Genomic DNA, 21,100 nt, shown 5'->3' on the forward strand with positions numbered 1-21,100 from the left:
GCTTGCTCAGAATCAATTTACAATACAGTGATTAACAAATTAGTACTCAGCCTTCAGTCTTCCCTAACTGAAACTCAATCCCTCTGGGAGAGTTTAATCCCCCTCCACAACTTTACCCTTTCAGACATTCCCATACACACTCACTCAGTTTAAACACCTCACCACTGTCAAGAGAATAAAATAACAATAGTATTGTATTTGCAATTTAACAAATTTAACAAAATGCAAACTGCAACAGACCAAGTTTGGGTAACAATCACACAATGAAAAGACAAACAAGTACAGAACAGCAAACCTCATCCCTAATTAGGAGTTAATTGGTGAGTCCAGAGTGATGTCAAAAAAAATTGACCCAGAGGAACAGGAAGTGGCTTAAAACCAGCTTTCCCGGTACATTAAAAAAAGTAAATCAAAGTATGAGCCACTTTGTCTGGATATTTACTAATCACCAGCCAGAAATGAGTGAAGCAGCACTTACTGTCAACCTACTTAAAATGCACTAAGGAAGACAAAACCTCTCTGTTTATTTTTCCTCAAATTATACACTGTTTTTGTTCAGTTTGTTCAGTAAAATGTTTTGAGGACTTTTTTTCTCTGGACATCTGCATTATTTAAGTGACTTTGTTAACAATGGTGACTATAGCCCTACACTTACCACAGGACTGTGCTTTTTTTTCATCAACATTGTGTTTGTTTGGGTTATTCACTGGATTGCAGCTATTTTATTGTTTCTGACCTGGCACACATAAGCACAAACAAAAAGGCAAGAGATACCTTAGCCTGCAATCCTAATCATGACTACTCAGAAGTAAATTTCACTTATATCAGTGGGGATTCATCCCAGATAAATGGGATTAAGATTGTAGTTTTAAGAGTATGGTTAAGGCTAACCTACATTGAGAAAACAGGCATGTGGTGCAACCATCCTATGACTGTACTGCTTCAGAATACAAGTGAACTAGGAAGTGACTGTCTGATTCAGACAATGAGATGGTTCTTTCTACCCTCTTAATATCTATGTTTCTCTTCCTTTGTCCTTTTTCTCCAGGATGTTCCATTCCAGTATCCCTACTCCCTGGCCACATGCTTAGTCCTCAATGGACCAATTTTGGGGGGGTGTGTGTCTCCCATATGTTTTTATTCTCCATTTGTTTTTGTACTTCAGCAAGTTTTAAGGCTCCCCTGAGTCTGGCAATCTCTCTTTCTTGTGCATGGGTGGTGCTGTCTTGGCTTCATAAGCAATGGCATTTCCCCTTGAAGAATGGAATTAGTATATGTAATAAATAAACAAAAAAGATAGTCACTGAACTAAAGGTGGGCACGGTGAATTAAAAACATAGAACATACGCAGTATTTTGCTAGAATATATTTCATCTACCACTGTTTTATCTTGTGCAAACTGAGACACTCCTCATGTCCACTGGAGACTATTCCGCAGAATAGTCAGTGCCATTATCCCACCATTATTTTTGGAGTTTTTTAGTGTAAATTTTGCAAAGGGTTGCTGTACTTCACATATTCATAGAAACAGGAACAAAAGAAAATGATTTCCTATAGGAAACTTCACTAAAATTGCAAAGTAAATTAGACATATTTAAAGTGATTATCTGAACTATATCAACTGTCTTACGTTGGTTCCTCCCTGCTAAAACACGATCAGCACAGCACATGTCTTCTTTCTATTATAGAAATAGACCATAACCTCCAGTTTGAAACAGAAAAGGCTATCTTCACCATCATATGACATTGACCAATAAAAAGGCTTTGAAATTAATAAAAATAAATTTGACATAGATTTCTAGGATGAATAATGAGGGAAATAAATGTTTTATCTGTAGAAACATTAGTAATACAGGAAAAAAGCAAAGTAAGAAGAACACCAACAAACATACAAAAATATAATTCTCCATCTTTGGAGATGGTAGGTGTTGCCACCACTCACCATATGCTCAGAGGCACATGTTACCAAATTCTTCCCAGCTACACAGGAAGTGGATTGGACTGTGAAAGGCCAACCCAAATTGTGTTTGTATTTTGACAAATTTGTAGGGCAGTCCAATATCTCAGAGAGGAGGTCAGGTCTCCTTCTCCCCTGGTGCATTCACTATAGCTGCCCAATTTCCCTGCTTTTTAAAGCTTGATAGAAATATCTGTGGGCTATAGGTACATTCTTAAACCGCAAGGTTTTTTGTCTATTAGTGAATATATATATATATATATATATATATATATATATATATATATATATATATATATATATATATATATATATAAAACACTGTATATTGGGGTGAAGAATTCTTTTCAGCCCAAGGACCACATTCTTCTCTGAACAGCTCTCTGGGGCACGCAAGAGCAATTGATGTGAATGTTTTTTTTGTTTTGTACAGTAGGCTACATTCAAGCCATGCAAAAGAAATTTCTACAGACCCATACATATCTCCATTCTCCATCCAGGCAAGAAACTGGCATTATCAGAGTTCAAGGGCACATTCTAGCCAGGCAAAAGCATTCATGGCCAGTGAGGAATGTGGGGATGTTGGGAAGAGTCCCAATGGCCAGAGAGAGAAACCTCAGGGGTCACATCTGCTCCTGTGTTGTATATTATTCAGTGCAGTTGCAACATTTGATTGTCCTTTAGGCAGGTCAGCACTTTGCACACACAGTAGCATTTTCATATGTATTTAGTTAGATGTTTAGCAGGCGTAATGTAGACTGAACCAATTAACTGCCTACAGCCTACCAAGGTTTAACCTATTTAGCGTAATACAGTGTTGTTGTTGTTGTTTCAAAAAACTAATTCCCACTGTCACTTTTTGAATGGCTGAAAGAAGGACCAGGATGCACTTGGACAAAATCATATTGACGATTCAAAGCCAGCCACTATGCATGATATGATTGCACAGGGGAGGCATGAAGGTTAGAAGTCTCATAAATATTAATCAGGGATTAATGAACAGTGGGATGCCTCTGCATATCAATCTGCATGAAAGGGAAGTTTGCATTAAACATGGCACTTCTTACCTATAAATCACTGGGGGAAACTAAAGGCACTCTGATGTATCACTTGTTGTTCTACGAGAGCCCCACTCATAAAACAGGTTTACAGTACATAAGCCAGAAGCTTAATTTTATGGCACAATTATAAGTCACTGCAGGTTTTTTCCCCTAATCTTAAAAATTAAATGCTTATGAAAGGTGTCAGATTAATGACTCTGAAAATTTGAAGCCTTTTGTTCAACCTACAGTCTGAAGATTGGGCAGCCTCAAACACACTTTCTTATAGAACCAAATATAACTTCCTTTGATTGCAATAGAGTTAACAGTGAAGAACAGTGAAACCTCTACTGGTTCAATCACTGACTGCACTGTTTAAGATTGGGTTCATGAAGGGTACAATTTAAGATTCACCTTTGTGTGGTAGATATTTTTTTCTGAAGGAGTAAGAATCAATACATATTTTACAGGTTGCTTAGATGCCAGCCAATGGCAATAATGTTTGCTCACTAATGACCTAGCTCAAATTCTAAAGGTCACTTTCTAAGGAAACTTATAGAACATATGGCTAGTTTCTAATCTATGAACATAGCACTGGTATTTCTTCACTGACAAATTCTCAGCATTAAGAAACACAGTGCTCTGAGAAGAGATTGCTCTACCTTATATTAAAGAAAGGCTTAATTTGGTGGGGGGGAGGGATGGCACACAGTCATTTATATGCAAAAAATGCATACAAATGTTCAGCTTGATCAACTGAAATAACTTCATCATAAAAGATAAAAACTGAAGTGTCTTCTTCCACCCACCAACCCATCCATCCACCATTCGTCCCATGCCAATATTTATCTTAAGAAGACGTTTTGATCCGCCACTTCTCTCCCAGAAGAGATAACAAGCTCTGACGACCCATTAGATTGAAATGTCTTTGGTGTTTGGCTCCACATAATATTCTAACAAACCATCCAGAAAAATGTCACCTCTTTTCTTCATCACTGTGTTAGCACTGTCAAACCTTGGTCTTCTCTTGTTGAATACAGTGAATTCAGATACTGCTCACAGTCTGTTGCATTAAGATTCCATGATATGATGTATAGAACCATAATATATAAACTGATTGGGACCAGGACACCCAGAACAGTGTTCTTCAATCGTAGGTCTCCACATGTTGTTGGACTACAGCTCCCATCATCCCCAGCCGCCTTAGTCAGTGGTCAGGGTGGATGATGGGAACTGTAGTCCAACAACATCTGGGGATCCAAGGTTGAAGAACACTGACCTAGAAAACTACTTTCTCCTATATTTACCTGCCTGAACCTTAAGATCCTTTTCAGAGTTACCCCTCCAGTTAAAGTAAGGCGAGTAACCACCAGGGAAAGGGTCTTTTCAGAAGTGACACCTGGTTATGGAACAACCTTCCCAGGGAGGCTGACTTGGCATCATCTTCATAGTTCTTTGTGGCACCAGGTGAAGACTTTCCTGCTTTCCCCAGTGCCTCTAAGCAACCTCTGTAGTCTGGGTCTCTCAGGTTTTAAATCTGTGTTCTTTTAACTAGGGACTGTTGTTTACCCTGCTTTATTCATTTAGGGTTTTTATTTTATTTTTATTTTAAAAGAGCTGTTAATGTTTTGTTTCATATTTACATTGGGGTTTTTTATTGTAAGCTGCCAGAAAACTTTGTAGGATAGCATATAAATGCTCAAAAGAAATAAAGACATAAAATAAATACTTAAGTTATATGCTGAAATTTTAAAATTTATTGTGGACTTTTAAAGTATTAGCTGATTTGTAGGAGAATTCATTTATGAGTTAGCTAACAATATATATATAATAAATAAATATGTGTATAGGAGAACCAGATCTTGGAAAAGTTACTTTTTTTAACTACAACTCCCATCAGCCCAATCCAGTGGCCATGCTGGCTGGGGCTGATGGGAGTTATGGTACAAAAAAGTAACTTTTCCAAGCTCTGCTTACATGGAACTCTTCATGGAGATCTTTAAGCAGTTGCTATACTTTATTGTATATATTATACTATGACTATTTGTGTTTGATTTTGTTTTTTGTCTTTTATTTTAGGTTTGGATTTATTCTTCACAAAGATGAGCCTGTGCTTCAGAAAATTGATCTTGAAACTATGTCATACATCAAGACAATTAGTTTAAAGGATTACAATTGTGTTCCAAAGTCTCTGGCTTACACACATCTTGGAGGATATTACTTTATAAACTGTAAGCCTGACACTACAGGAGCTGTTCCACCGCAGCTAATAGTGGACAGTGTTACAGACTCCATTATGGGATATAATGGTGATGTAACAGGAACTCCATATATCTCTCCAGATGGTCACTACCTAGTCAGCATTGATGATATGAAAGGTCTCATGAGGGTCCAGACCATTACAGTTAGAGGAGAAATACAGGATGCCTTCGACATCCACACCAACTTGCACATATCTGATGTGGCTTTTCAAGCATCATTTACTGAAGCCCATCAATATAATGTCTTTGGTAGCTCTAGCACACAAACTGATGTGCTCTTTGTAGAATTGTCTTCTGGCAAGGTGAAGATGGTGAAGAGTCTTAAGGAACCTCTTAAGCCAGATGAATGGCCTTGGAACAGTAAGAATCGGTTAATTGAGGGCAGTGGGCTTTTTGGCCAGTACCTGATGACACCTTCCAAGGAATCCTTGTTTATTCTAGATGGACGGCTGAACAAGCTGAATTGTGAAATCACTGAAGTTGAGAGAGGAAACACAGTAATTTGGGTTGGAGAAGCATAAGGAACCATATTAGATAACAGCTGAGTGAATAGTTTTACAGTACATTGCACTTAACTTCATCCTCTAAATTGTCACTGTTTTGTTTTGTTTATTTTTTAAAAAAAGTTAGACCCTTCCGTACATGTTGTGCGGTTGACTGAAATGCAATTTTGGTGGCATAAAACATGCTGAAATTGTGAGTAAACATTCTATGTACTATTGATGACCTCTTTAGGGTGGATTGGCCAATTGGTGAGAATATTAAATATATATGTACCCTCAATATGTGAGCCATGTGTTGACATAATGATGCCACATTTTAAAATGAAGGTTTTTGTTTTAAAGGGGGGAAATCATGTTGATTTAATCCTATTCATCTAATTGTTAGGGTATGCTCTGTGCATAACTTTAGGATTCTTAAACTGAAATATTCTGTCTTGCCCTGTCCACTATTTAATATTTTCGTGCCTTGAAGGGAAATATCTCACAAGGAAAGAGAAGCCTAGGAAACATGTAATTGTATTTCCATTGTGGCTACAGGCTTTCGTTTTCCCTGAAAAGAAGCTTTTGATATCTCAAGTTTTTCCATCAGGTTGTAAAACATGTTTTTTTAAGACAAAGAAAAAGTATATTTGCAACATCTCTTGCATTATCATTTTTTATTACTGCAATTTGAGGTTATTATTTTTATTTGCAGGTTTCAGTTGAAATTCTTTTAACTGCTCATAGAACTTTGACCCTTTTTTGTGGCAGAGTTAGGCGATTATCTCCTCACCTCCAAAACAGTTGCATCAACAGGGAGTTTCGGTTCTACTAAAGAGAAATATCATGTGTATCTGCTTAGGAAAAGACATATTTTGTCACAATACCAAGAAGTTTCATTTACACTGGCAAGAAAACTGTTATTTTTTGAAACCAACAATTTCTTACTAGAGGTGCATTTTTAGGGAATCTGTGTAGCAATGGAACTAAAAAAGATGGAAATTAACAGCATAATCCTGTGCATGTCTACTCAACAGTAAGGCCCACTGAGTTCAGTGGTCCTTACTCCCCAATGTGTATACGGTTGAAGCCTCAGAACATGTTCCTAAGCTTCTTAATGGAAGTAAAAGGTCTATTGAAATTAATTACTAACCTCTAAGTAACTATGTTTAAGATTACTTTGCTAGGTACTAGAGCCTCTGTGTGTACATTGTCTGTCAAATACCTGCTTTTCCTCAACACTTTTAATAAACCTTAGTAATTTTTTCTATCCTACTCCTACCATTAGATAACTATTGCAAGATGTTGTCTTTCTATATTGTTTCTTTTAGTTTAATGAATTACTGCTCTAGTTTCGGACATTCCTTCTACATCTATACAAGGATAATAAAGGTTCTAAAATTTAGAATCATTGTAGCCGCTAGAATGAAAAAAAAAAAATCTGCACTCAGAGTTAACAGTTAAACTTTTTCTTCAATTTTTCAGTAACAATCTAGTAGGTGGTTCTGATTATTTTTAAAGTGTTTATTTAACTAAAACAGGCTTTTCAACTGACCACTGTTTATTCAATGCAATCAGAAATTTACTCTAATTTTACCCTAACATGTAAAGCTGCTTAAAATTTTGAAATTTTCTAGCATTGTATTTTCTTGTGTGTAATTAGCATCTTGCGCTGTGATACAGTAGAATTCTCTTTAGCTTAAGAAAACTGGCAGATTTAACTGAATAAAATGACTTACATTTCTAGCTACTGAATCCTTTTAACAGTTTTTCCCATTGTGAGCAAAACAAAAACAAACAACCCACCACCACCATGTAAACTCTGTTATTCAATTATTTACAGTAGTCTATTTCTTCTACATTTTTTCTTTTCTATCTTACATCATGTGGATGATCTGTATGTAGAAAATGCTTAAGAAGAATAAATCCCTTACATTTTAAATGTACTTGCCTTCAGTTGATATGCCAGCAAAGATATATTTTTCTCTTGTATGTACCACAGCAGATTGAAATGAAAGTCTGTGATGGGGAAAGGGGGGTGGAGATTCACCTTTCCAACAGTGACATTAGCAATCTTCATCTCTCTTTTTGATTGGACTACTAGCTTCATTTATCTTGATTTCAGCAAAACAACTGACAAAATTTTCCAAGATATTTTGGTTACCGAATAGATTAAATGTGGGCTACTCAGCTGGACTCACAGCTGGTTGGAAAACTGTACCCAAAGAATGTTCATCAATGGTCCTTATCAAGCCAGATGGGAGTTTTCAAATGGTGTACTGTTCTGTTCAACATTATTATCAGTGACCTAGATGAAGTGGTGGAGGGAATCCTAATCAAACCTGGAATGTCATTGTTAACACCTCAGAAGTCAGGAATAAAATTCAGAATATCCTCAATAGAATGGGAAATGAGGCTAAAACTAACAGTGAAATTCAGCAATGACAAATGGGATGTTCCACTTTTAGACACACACACACACACAAGGCATAGACATAGGATAGGATATAGCATGTGAAAAGAAACTTGGGATTGCAGTTGGTCATAAGCTGAACATGAGTTAGCAACATGATGTGGCCATTGCATTAACAGAACCATATTTTCAGAGTCACAAGAAGTAATAGTTACACTTCATTTTTCACTAGCCAGACCCTGATGCCACACTTTAAGAAGGATGAATACAAACTGGAACAGGTTCAGTGGAGGGGAATGAATATGGTCAGGGATATGGAAAACAAATTCTATGCATAAAGGCTAGAGGAACTGGATATATTCTTCCTGGAACAGAGAAGAGAAGACTGATGGGGAAATGTGACAACACTCTACAAATACCTGAAGGGCTGTTACTCATAGGACAGTAGATTTTAGTGGAAAAGTAAAAGAAATGTCTTGATGGTAAGAGCAGTTGGATGATGGAACCAGTTATGGGGGGAACTTTCCCTTACAGGAGGTCTTCGAGCAGAGACTGAAAATCATCTGTTAACATCTGCTAGGTCTGGATTTCCTGCATCGAGCAGAGAAGTGATAGCCTATGAGACTCCCTTCAACTCTACCATTCTGTGAATATTTTAAAGTCCTCCCCCCCCAAAAAAGGAGTAAAAACATTTAAAGGAATGCAAGTACTGTTGGTGTTTGCGGATGTTTGCGTGATCAGCACAGCTTACACTTGGGAATGAGATGGTCAAGAAACTCCAGAGGCAAGAGATAGTTTAAGAGTCCTTTACTTGGACATTAAGGCATGCACGCTTACAAAGTAGTTTCACTTTCCTCCTAGCAAGAAAACACTCAATAACAGAACTCCACAGAAATCAAACCCCCACAGAAAACTGGCAAAAGCTTCTCCAGCCTTTATCTGACCGGTTGCCTTGGTAGCAGCAGGTGTTGGCCTTGAGGCCGTGCCAGGCCTCTGCCAAGGCTCTCCAAGGACCTTCAAGAAACTTAACTCATGCTCCAGGCTTTCAGGCTTGATGGAAAATCACCAGAGGTAGTATTGCCTATGGGTCAACAGTTCCCACCTTTTCCATCAAGACTGCAACCTACATTTATATTTCAGCAGTACATTTCTACAGTACATTTTTACATACATATGCATCCAGTAATACATTTCAGTCTCCAGTTACATTTCAGTACATTGCATACATTACATTTTTCAATTTACAGTTCACACAGCTCAAACTTTATTAATCATTGTACATCAGACCACTCCAAGCCTTGTCACCAGCTTGTCGAACTTCTCTTCACACAAAGGCTTGGTCATGATGTCAGCAACCATGTTGTTAGTATCACAAAATGGCAAATTAATAAACCCTTTTTGCACGTGGTCCCTTACATGACAGTACCTGACACTGATGTGTTTCGTTCGTTTCGTATGAGCTTCTGAAGTGGCTATGTTAATACAGGTCTGATTGTCCTCATATACAGTGATTGGTAGTTGTATGTCTATGCCTATATCATGCATGAGCATTGTGAACCATTGCAGTTCATTGCAGGCATGGGAAAAAGCAACATACACTGCTTCTGCGCTTGATGTGGCAACCACTGTTTGTTTTCTGCTGCTCCAGTCAATGCAAGATCCATGCCACATCACAACTATGCCTGAGGTTGACTTACGGCTGCTCAGCTCACCAGCATGATCTGCATCCACGAAACATTCTAGATCCCCTACCTTTGCTCCTGACAAAACCAGACTCTTTGTTTTCGTGCCTTTGAGATAACGTACTACCCTTTTAACTCCCTGCCAGTCAGCCTCTGATGGGTGCTGTACCTTCCGGCTTAAAATGCTGACAGCATTACAGATGCCTGTGCGAGACACCTTCACCAAATATTGTAATTTCCCTATTATGCGCCTGTATGTTTCAGGTTCTGCACAAGGTGTCTCTTGTACGTTCTGTTGGAACGTCACAACCATGGGAGTCTTAACAGCATTGCATTCCGTCATGTTGCATTCCTCTAGGAGCTGATTTATCTTTCCTTCTTGACTCAGTGTTATGCTCCCGTCTGCTTCACGCACAATATCTGTGCCTAAATAACGAGTGACAGGCCCCAAATTCTTTGTGTCTACCTGCCTGCCCAGTTGCTCACTGAATTTTCATTCCTCCTGCTCCGCATGATATATGTACATGATGTCGTCCACATAAACTGCACAGAACGTGGTTTTCGTTCCCTTTCTTTGTATGTACACGCATGGATCTGCCTTGCATCTTTGGAATCCCATCTCCTGCAACACTCTGTCTAATTTATCATTCCAGCAGTGTGCACTTTGCCGCAATCCATATATAGACTTATGCAGTTTACACACAAACCCTTCCTGTGACACAGAACCCGGAGGCAGCTCCATATATATCTCCTCTCTTAAATCACCATGCAGGAATGCTGTCCCTATATCGTAGTGATTTACGCTCATGTTCTGCATCGCTGCTAGCTTCAACAGAACGCGAATGGACTCGTGTTTCACAACCGGGGTGAATACAGCATCAAAATCCGTCCCATGCTGCTGGGTGAATCCCTTGGCTACCAAACATGCCCTGTACCTCTGTACTTCCCCTGAACTTGCTTTGTTCTTCTTAAACACCCATCTGCAACCTATGGCCTTTTTACCCATGGGAAGCATAACTACCGTCCACGTGCCGTTCTGTTCCATAGCTTTCAATTCCTCCTGCATGGCCTGCTGCCATTTGTTCTGTTCTGCCTCAGGCATTAGCCTTATTTCATTAAATGAGGATGGCTCCTCCAGCTCCTCCATTTGGGCAGTAAACACCGACGGTGGGCTTTCAACGGCAGTCTTCTTGCAGCCCTGACCGTCATTCCCTTTCCGCCCCATTGAACACAAGTCATTAGCACACTTCACACCCATGGTCATTCTAAACAACCCCTGCTTCATAAATCCCCTGCAGGTGACCTCGCCTCCTTTTGTCACAAAACATTTGTCCTTTTCAAACACCACATTAAACCCAATACTGGTTAATTTTCTGACTGACAGGATATTGTTGGACAATTCAGGGACATACAAAACATCTGTAATAATGCCAATCTTATGTAATTTCAACGTCCCTCTTGCCTTCACTGTTCTTTTGGAACCATCTGCTAATAGAACAGAGTCCCGCACAGCTGTAGATGTGTGAAACAAACTTATGTCCTTAACGAGTGTATGGGACGCACCACTGTCAATCACCCAGTCTGTCTCAACTTGAGGCTTTTCTGTGCTAACAAAGTTCACGCTGCTCTGCTTCCAGCCTCCGTCTCTGGTTTTTCGCTTGACTGCACAGTACCTTTGAATGTGCCCACGCGCTCCACAAAAATAACACGTTTTAGTGCCCTGCTGCTCTTTGAAGCTTGTCTGCTTACTTTTGACAGCTTGCAGCTCAGTCTTTTTCTTCTCTTGTCGTCTCTGCCATTCCTGGGTCAATTTTTCTTCAATAAAGTCCAAATTTAATCCGCCATCTGGCATTGCCTCCATAGCCATGACAAGATTGTTCCAACTTTCATCCAGTGAAGCCAAAACGATATAAACTTTTTGAAGAATACTATGTTCCATCCCTCTATCCTCCAACTCAGCGAATAAGCGCCGGAATTCTGTGAGATGCTCAGTCATAGTGCACTCATCCGTTAAGCGCATCTGGTACAGCCGTCTTGCCAGACACAACTTGGACCCCGCTGTCTGTTGCACATGAAGGGCCTGCAACACGTCCCACATCCGTCTGGCTGAGGGTTCATCTCTCACGTACAAAAGTTGAGAATCGGATAGAGCCAGGGTAATAAACGCCTGCGCCTTCTCATCTTTGCGCCTCCAGGCCGCTTGAGGTGCCGCTGGCGGGGCCGCTTCTATCACCTCAAATAAATCCTCTTTTATCAGGAAAGCTCTCATCCTCAGCTTCCAGCTGGCGTAATTAGATTCTGTAAGCCTTTCCATCGGCATGCCTCCAGACATGTTGACAGCCATCTCCGCTCACCTCTGTCTGGCATGATCAATCAAGCTGCCCTCTGGAACACTGCCTTCAGTTCAGACCAGCCTCTTACTCTCATGTAGCATGCGCTGGATCTGGGCCCATAACCCTGTTGGTGTTTGCGGATGTTTGCGTGATCAGCGCAGCTTACACTTGAGAATGAGACGGTCAAGAAACTCCAGAGGCAAGAGATAGTTTAAGAGTCCTTTACTTGGACATTAAGGCATGCACGCTTACAAAGTAGTTTCACTTTCCTCCTAGCAAGAAAACACTCAATAACAGAACTCCACAGAAATCAAACCCCCACAGAAAACTGGCAAAAGCTTCTCCAGCCTTTATCTGACCGGTTGCCTTGGTAGCAGCAGGTGTTGGCCTTGAGGCCGTGCCAGGCCTCTGCCAAGGCTCTCCAACGACCTTCAAGAAACTTAACTCATGCTCCAGGCTTTCAGGCTTGATGGAAAATCACCAGAGGTAGTATTGCCTATGGGTCAACAAGTACAACTACACAACTACTTTGCTATGTTTTCATTGACATTGTCTCCATATAACAAATAAGTTGACTTTAGAACACCAGTATTGGCTTTCGCTCAAATGTACAACTCCAGGGACAACTCCACAACATTCTTTTTCAATTTAATGGCTGTTGGCTTTGTAACTACTTACATAAGCAGGTAAGTGAATCTAATAACAGCCATAGTAAGCACAATTGCACACTAAGAAAAAAAATATTAAATTCTGTGTGAGTATGTAGTAGAAAAGAACATGTATGCTTTGCAAATACCTACATCCTGAAATTATTCATACATTTACAAGCACTTTTGAAGTTTTGTTCCAGCTATGGTTCAGAAAGTCACTCCATAAAAATTGATTGGGAAAGGTTTGTTGCCATGGGTGATTCTTCAACTGTAGCAATGCTGTAGGCTATAAAGAAAAGTGAGGATCATGATCTGAATTCTGTAAGGATCCCACCAGACATGGAGCTCCAGCTGAGCTGGCTGTTCTCTTTAATGTCAATTAAAGATCCCTGTTTTGTACATGGAGAATTCCACAACATTGTGCAGAATTGGGGAGACCATGTGGGACCCTCTGTGTACATTGCTCAAAGATTATATTAGTATAATATCTAAATTTCCTTTGTTTTGTCCCTGGTGTAATGTGCTTGGGCACTTGAGTCAGGAAGGAGAGTTGGGGTGGATTATACAGCTGATTTTTAGGGCTTGAACTCTGCACAGCTGCCAGTTGGGGCTTCAAACCTCCCTAGTGCAGCTGAGAAGGCTAGAGCAGCGATTCCCAAACTTCTTTTGGCCGTGGACCACTTGAAAATTGCTAAGGGTCTTGGCTGACGACTTAATGATTTTTCTGCCTGTTGTAGCAATTGTAATGTGCTGTGCTAGATGCTATATGATTTTAATTGTATTTTTACAGACATGCTATGGAACCCTTGAATGAAGCTCACAGACCACTGGTGGTCGGTCCGTGGACCACAGTTTGAGAACCCATAGATAGACTAAAGGAAGCAGCTTGGATTCAAAGTTCTGGAAGACGTGCTTTGCAATTACACTGCTTTCTCTGCAGAAAGGAAATGATCCTTTCCTAACATTTTCCCCCTATGCAGAAACTTCAAAGGGCTCTTACTCTTCTTTTCTGGTCAGACTTCATTTTGCTTGCTCTCTAATCCACTTTCGTCGCAGCCTATGTAAGGTCCTTTCTTCTGTTCCTTCACTGCGTCCTGCTATTCCTTGTACTTCTTGGTCTCTCTCCTTCCTCCTCCTCTGCTGATGTTTCCCTTAGCATTTTCACCTTCTCTACTTTCACCATTCTTGTCTTCTCCTAGCTCTCCACACCACTCTTTTGACAGTCAGGGTTTAAATGTCCCTTGGCTGACAGTTGGCCATACCCCACTTGCATCTCCCCCACTTCCAGGACAGCTGGCAGCCTTCTGGTGCTTGCATCAATATAACATATGTCTGCCTGGGCCCACAGCCAGTACCAGTGACACCAGGGAAATGAGGACAGAACACACTGGACTGTGATGACCACTGACAGTAGTACACTATCTTTATAGACAACTCTTCTCATGTGATTTTCTCAGGCTTGGCTTCCTCGGAAAATCTCCCAGGCATTATTGATCCTCCCGTTCTCTTTTCATTCTGCTTATTGATTTTCATTTTAAGTAGGTTGGCAGCAAGTGCTGCTTCACTCATTTCTGGCTGGTGATTAGTAATATATATCCAGACAAAGGGATATCATTACTGGATTTTGTAGGGCTAATCTGTAAACACAAAGCAGCTTATGAGACTCAAATAAAAGGAGAGGGAGGACATGTGGCAACCAAGAAACTATTTCACACACAAATGGGCAAGTGAGAAATGTGAGTCGAGTGGTTCTGTATGAATTTCTGTATATTACAATCATATGGTTGTATCATCATCCAATCAGCTTGCAGTTCAGCTTATATTTATCATAGGGAAAGTTCAGGCATAAATGGGATGGGTTTCAGGTTTGGCAAGTGAGGGAACCATCACATGATCTTGTTAACTCTGGATCATTCATACTTGATGCTCTACACAAAATTACCCTTCAGTATTAAAATACATAGAAACTCTCTCTCACACACATTCTGCAGAATTTTCCATAAATGTGGTCTTATAAGGTCACAGTCATGCCCCTAATTTAAGGGTGCATTGGCTGAATTGCATTCTGCCTTTTATAATGAGAAATTGGGGAAATAGGTTTATAGTTGGAAAATGGTTCAATGGACTTATTTGAAACTTGATGGTGTAAGTGAGGAATATTTGAGGATGGTCTGTACCAAATTTGGCATAAAGGATAATAAAATACTTATTTTAAACACATTAAATGTTTGACAAGATATTTTAGCCTGTTGACAAGTGGTATGTGTTTTTCTTTCATACATTTTTCCTTAGTGTTTTTTCCAGAAACATTTCTCAATTTGTATTGTGTCTTTTAGAAAACAAGTTATTGTTTTAGGTCAAGGGGAGCATGTGCTTTTACCTATGAATAACATGTTTGTAGTTTTATTAAAAAGACATTTTCTGGCCAATTTTAGTCTAGGAATTACTTATTCTGCTGTTGCTTGTCAATGGTTTCAGGTCAATCTTATCCTTTAGAAGTATAGAAGCTTACTGTTGCTAGACAAGTTTCTCAAAAACAAGGCCTGAGCCTTGAGGAGTTTACAGTTTAGGTAGGCCAAAAGGTTAGAAGTTAGGTGTGAAGGGCGACGGGGAGATGAAGTCACAGGAGATTAGTAAAAATAGTTTGAGAAACATGGGGGGAATATTCTGAGGTACACAGTAGCTGAGCTTATGGTGGGCAGCTTTTGAAGACACAGTAGAGCCTTCAGAAAAAAAGGGAGTGGAAGATTTAAGGGACAACAAAATGTGGCATAGAAGTATTTTTTACATTTTAATACAAGTGTTAAGCATAAGAAATGACAGAGGGCATGCCCTTGTTGATTAGCCAATTATTTGGGGGACAAGGCCACTGTGAGAAGGAATGAAGGGGCATCAAGAACCACTGCAGCCTGCAAATACCTGTATCAGCCAATTCCATTGCCTCAGCCAACAATTCCTCCACATATTTTCCTTATTTCTGGGTTAGCAATTGGCAGCCCAACTGCTATTTCACAGAGGAATAGATTAAGTGCCAGGTCTCCAGTTGCTGATCCTGTCTATTTTGAAAAATAAACATACAACAGACCAATAGATGTAACCTATTGTGCAGTGATTTGGGATAGCGTCCAAAGGAACCCTTGTGGCACTCTGGCTATTGGATTCCCTCCCCTTGAAGGTACAACTGGTACCGTTTTTATTGGGTTTTCAGTGCTGGTTGAAGGTGTACCTCTTTACCTAGGCCTTTGGGAAAGGTTGGTCGTTAAGACTAGCTGTAATTGATGGATATATTTTCTTTTGATATGATATGGTTCAATTTTAACTTGGATTAATTTGTTATGTTACATATAGTTTTAATGTATAGGTTCTTATGCCTATAAATTGCCCTGGGATCATATCTGGTGAAGGGCAATTTAAAAACTGAATAAATAAATAAACAGCTCCTTCCTACTAGCAAAAAGCAGGACTGAAAAGTATCACACATTTCATTATTCATACTGAATACATCATTCTTACACAACTCGTAGCCAGTACCTTCACATTTGTTTCTATCTATCATATTTAAGATGCCCATTTTACTAGTAAAATTGCAACCCCTGAACTGTTGATTGCATCAGTGCTTTTAAAAATAGGGGTGAAATGATTCCCACACAAGCACATCCAGCTGAGCTGCACTTAACGGTGCCTAGCAAATGTGGTTCTTAACAGAATCCTGAAGTGAACTTAAATTGACTTAGTATATTTAGAACAAGCATGTGAAAAACTGTGCCTTTCCCCGGAATATTAATTTTTTTTCTTCTTTTAATCTTCTTGATGGGGGAAACCTCTTGCTATTAGATAGTTAATATTCTTTTTTTAAATCTTCCTGGTGGCCATATCTGGCATATCCTGGTGCTCCTGAATGGCCCAGAGATTGCTCACTGTTGGCTCAGCTTCCTTCTAAATTCTCCCTTCATAATTAAATCCCAGGTAATGCTTCCCTTTTTAATTAAATGCTCACTGAATGTGTAATGGAAAGCAATGTATTTTTCTGTTGAAGGCTCTTCAGAGGGATTTCTTTTCTTTTTTTACAAAATGAAAATCCAATTGCTGCACCAAAGGAAAATTAACTGTAATCTTCAGCAATAAGTGCAATGACTTGGGAACAATGAACAGCAGTGCAGTGAAGTGAAAAATAGTCATGCCTAGGGACACAGATGAATCAGGAATGATAGAAACACTGGAGTAAGCATAGCAAAAATCATACCACTTAAAAATACTGGCTGGCTTTACTAACAAAAGGCAGCAGGCATGCAGGGCAATGGATTTAAAATTACATGTAGCAGCTGACTCAAGAGGTGAGGCACCAGAAGCTGTAAATGACAAAAATCCAGCAAGTTGACTCACAAATGAGTACAACAGCTGGACAATGGCTAGAGTTCATGTGACAAAAGGCATGCTGTGAGGCCAACAGGGCAAGAGTAAAACATAACCATGCCTACTGTGTGGCAGTGAGGGTGATGAAGAAGGCCCACTCCTCTGCCTCTATCACATCTGAAGTAGCTTCCAGTGGAGCTTTTTTGTATTGTCCAGGATCTGTTAACATCTACTTCAGGAAACTGAGTTGTAGATACTTTGGAAGCCCACTGTGAATTGTTTGCAAAGCAACAGGGTAAAGTTTTAGGGTAAGTTTTGCCTCCATAGCAATCTTGATGCCACATCCACGTTTACTGTAGTGTCCTTTCATGGGTCCAGTGCAATGTCTGCTGCAACTTCTTGGTATCCATTTCAGTTGATGAGGCCTGATGATGTGGACAAGGTGCTTGCAAGATGCAACCAGCAACATGTCTTTTGACCTTTGTCCTTCTTAGTTTATTAAAGTTTGCCAAGGGGATATGACTGAGTTGATCCAGGGTGTGGTCAATACATCTTTGTGGAAAAGAGTGGTCCCAGCCACCCTGAAAGAGGCAGTGATCTTACTACTCCTGAAAAAGCCCACCCTGGACCCACCTGTTTGTGACAATTATCACCTGGTTGCAAATACACCCCTTTTAGGGAAAGTGATCAAAAGGGTTGTGGTTCATCAATGACAGGTACTCTTGGATGAAACATTATCTTGACCCATTTCAATCTAGGTTCAGGCCTGGTTATGGGACTGAATCAGCCTTGATGAATGACCTTTGTCAGGAGAAGGACAGGGGGAGTGTGACCCTGTTATACTTATTTGATTGCTCAGTAGCTTTTGATATCTTTGACCATTATATCCTTTTGAGCCAACTTGATAAGATGGATATTGGAGGCAATGTTACACAGTGGTTCTGATCATATCTCCAGGATTGGTTGCAGAAAACAGCATTGGGAGCCCTGGCAGTTGTGTGGTGGGGTGCCGCAGGGTACCATCTTGTCCCCAGTGCTGTTTAACCTCTATGTGAAGCCATCGGGAGTGGTCATTAAGAGATTTGGGACAAGGTGTCAGCAGTATGCTGATGCTACCCAGCTCTACTCCTTGGTGACATCAGAATGTGAAAGCCCTGGACCTATGCCTGAATGTGGTGGTGGGTTTGATGAGGGCCAACAAACTGACTCTAAATCCTAGCAAGTGGGAGGCACTGTGAATAGGTGGTTCCCAAGTCTGGATAATTGGTCAATTGCCTGCTTTTGATGGGGTTGTACTCCTTCTGAAAGAGCAGGTTCATAGTCTAGGGGTGCTCCTGGATTCATCTTTGTTGCTAGAGGCTGAGGTGACCTCAGTGGCTTGGAGTGTCTTTTGCCATCTTCGGCTGGTAAGACAGCTGCAGCTGTTCCTGAACTGGGATAGTATGTCCACTGTCATTCATGCACTGGTAAGCTCCAGGCTGAATTATTGTAATGTGCTCTATGTGAAGCTGCCCTTAAGGTTGGTCCAGAAGCTGCAGCTGGTGCAAAATGCTGGCATAACTGCTCACTGAGGCAGTATATTGACAACATGTTACCCCACTGCTGAAATAATTGCACTGGCTGCCAATTACTTACTGGACAAAGTTCAAGATGCTGGTTTTGATATACAAAGCTTTATACATCTTGGGACCAGAATACTTGAAAGATTGGCTCGCCCCTTATATACCCAGTTGATCACTGCACTTTGCAGGTGAGGCTTCCTGCTGACGCCATCTCATCAGGAGGTCTGTTCCACACAATATAGGCACCATCTCTGTTGTCTTGTTTGCGATGACTGAAGACCTTCCTCTTTCAACAAGCCTTTTAAGTAGATGCCTTATCCCAGTCTGCATCTGTATTGGAATTGTTTTTAAGATGTTTTTCAAGAAGCTTTTAGTGTTTTATCACTTATTGTTTGCCAACCTGGGCTCCCCTTGGGAAGAGGAAGGGTGGGGTATACAATCAATCAATCAATGTAGGTGTGTCTAATTTATGACAGTATGGAATTAAATGAAGATTCATTTTATGTTCATTAGCGAAAAATTCATAAGCAGTTTACCAAGACATTCTAAAGTAAAGATTATTATTAAGAATTCACTCAGAAGTTGTACATGAGATCTGGCAAATTCTCCACAAGTGTAGATATGCCACACAAATCTATAATCTGGAATATGGTGTACTTGGAATGAACTATTTCAAAAATCTCTGAACTACCCAAGAACAGCTAAAGGTGAATTAAACTCATTTTGTGATAGAACCTTGAAAGGTTTCTCATTCATTCTCTTCCCCTTGGCACCTTGGGGACATTCATAATTGTTACCAAAGCACTCAGCCTTGCTGTTGCTGTTGTTTAAGTATGCCACTTAGCTCGTTAATTCTTAAAAGTTTGTTTTGTTTTCATATGACTGTGCCGAGCAAGAGCTTCTGCTAGCACAACATAGGAAGTGAGCAGTTGTGTACACTGTCATCCCCTCCTTAGATTGTCCTTAATTGCCTATGAGGGGTCAGAAGCCTGGATATATGCAGGTGCAGAACAGAACAGAAGCACCTTTCTGAAAAGGGCTGTCCCTCCAATAAGGTGATCAAATAGTCATTAGCACTAGTAAAGGTTTAGATGCCTAGGTAATTTCTGTAGTAATTCCGAGACATTGTTCTGCTGCAGGAATTACACAGTACTCACTTTACTTTTTCACTCAGTCCTACGTGCTCCTGCAGTAGGAAAACTTTGTTCCTATATCATCCCCTTCTTAGATTGTCTACCTTTTCTCTAGGTAAACATTCACTTTAGGAAGCAGAACCTTACAGAGTTCTCCCCTATGGAAACACATTGTTCAATTTTCGTAAACTATCATGGGACCTCATCTAGGTTGCTCCAGCTCTTGTCAGCTTCCCTTCCCTATCTATTCTTCCCTGGCATCCTTGTCGCCTCTCCATGTTTATAATTTTCTTCAGTCCAATCAGGAGCCTAAAGGAGACAAGCAACCTTTAAACTAAGGCCCTATCTGCACTATACATTCAACGCATACCACTTTAAATAGTCATGGCTTCCCTCAAAGAATCCTGGGAAATGTAGTTTGTTACGGGTGCCGAGAGTTGTTAGGAGACCCCCTATTCCCCTCACAGAACTACAGTTCTAAGAATGGTTAAACTATCAATCGCTCTTCCCAGGGAACTGTGGGAGCGAATTTGATAGCCCTCAGAGCACTAAGATGGAAGACCTGGATTCAGCATTTCTCTTCACTGGGTGGTTCAGAAAACAACACTAGCCCATTTCCTCACCTGTATATATGAATAATGACTGCCATGGCCTAGCTGATTCACAGGATCATTCTGAAAATTAGCATGATACTGATGGGGGAACATTATTAGAATCATGTTCAAATGATGCATAATTCTCTCTCTCAGTATATGTTATTCTGGAACATTGCTCCTGCTTTCTATTCCACTGTGGATATGTGTAAGAGGGAGCTCCAATAGGTGCTCCCTGAGTCTTCTTTAAGCCTGCTTTAAGCCTTCATTTCAATAAATATGAACACTTTCCAAGGATTATTTTAATAGCTTAAAAAAAACAGCTAATTTTCTAATCTCCAAATTAAAGTCTTCTAAATTAGCTCTATCCTCATTTCAATTAAGCTGCTCCTTTGAGCCAGAGACCAAGCAAACATTTTTTGGTCAGAGATTTATTTCTTGATTATTGGTTTTTATGAACAGATGGAAATTTTGCTTTGTTTTCCAAGGATTACCTTCAATCTGTTGTTTCTTGTGTGTTTTCATATCCATTTCACTAGCCATCAAAGACTGGTCAGCGCAAGAGGGGACGTATGGCTTTCCCCCTCACGGAGGCACGAAATTTGCCATGTAACAGCATTGGCTAAGTTCTTAACAGTCCG

At 40.1% G+C, this 21,100-nt stretch overlaps 1 protein-coding gene across 1 annotated transcript in view; it reads left to right on the plus strand.

The window, feature by feature from the left end:
- Positions 1 to 7,543, plus strand: part of FSTL5 (follistatin like 5) — a 591,837-nt gene extending 584,294 nt beyond the window's left edge. Inside the window, exon 15 of the mRNA XM_061583858.1 lies at positions 5,077 to 7,543. Within this exon, the coding sequence (XP_061439842.1) occupies positions 5,077 to 5,779 (703 nt within the window). The 3' untranslated portion in view covers positions 5,780 to 7,543. The remainder of the gene's footprint in view (positions 1 to 5,076) is intronic.
- The last annotated feature ends 13,557 nt before the right edge of the window (positions 7,544 to 21,100 follow it).

The sequence above is a fragment of the Rhineura floridana genome, chromosome 9 (genome assembly GCF_030035675.1).
Source record: "Rhineura floridana isolate rRhiFlo1 chromosome 9, rRhiFlo1.hap2, whole genome shotgun sequence".
Taxonomy (NCBI): Eukaryota; Metazoa; Chordata; class Lepidosauria; order Squamata; family Rhineuridae; genus Rhineura; species Rhineura floridana.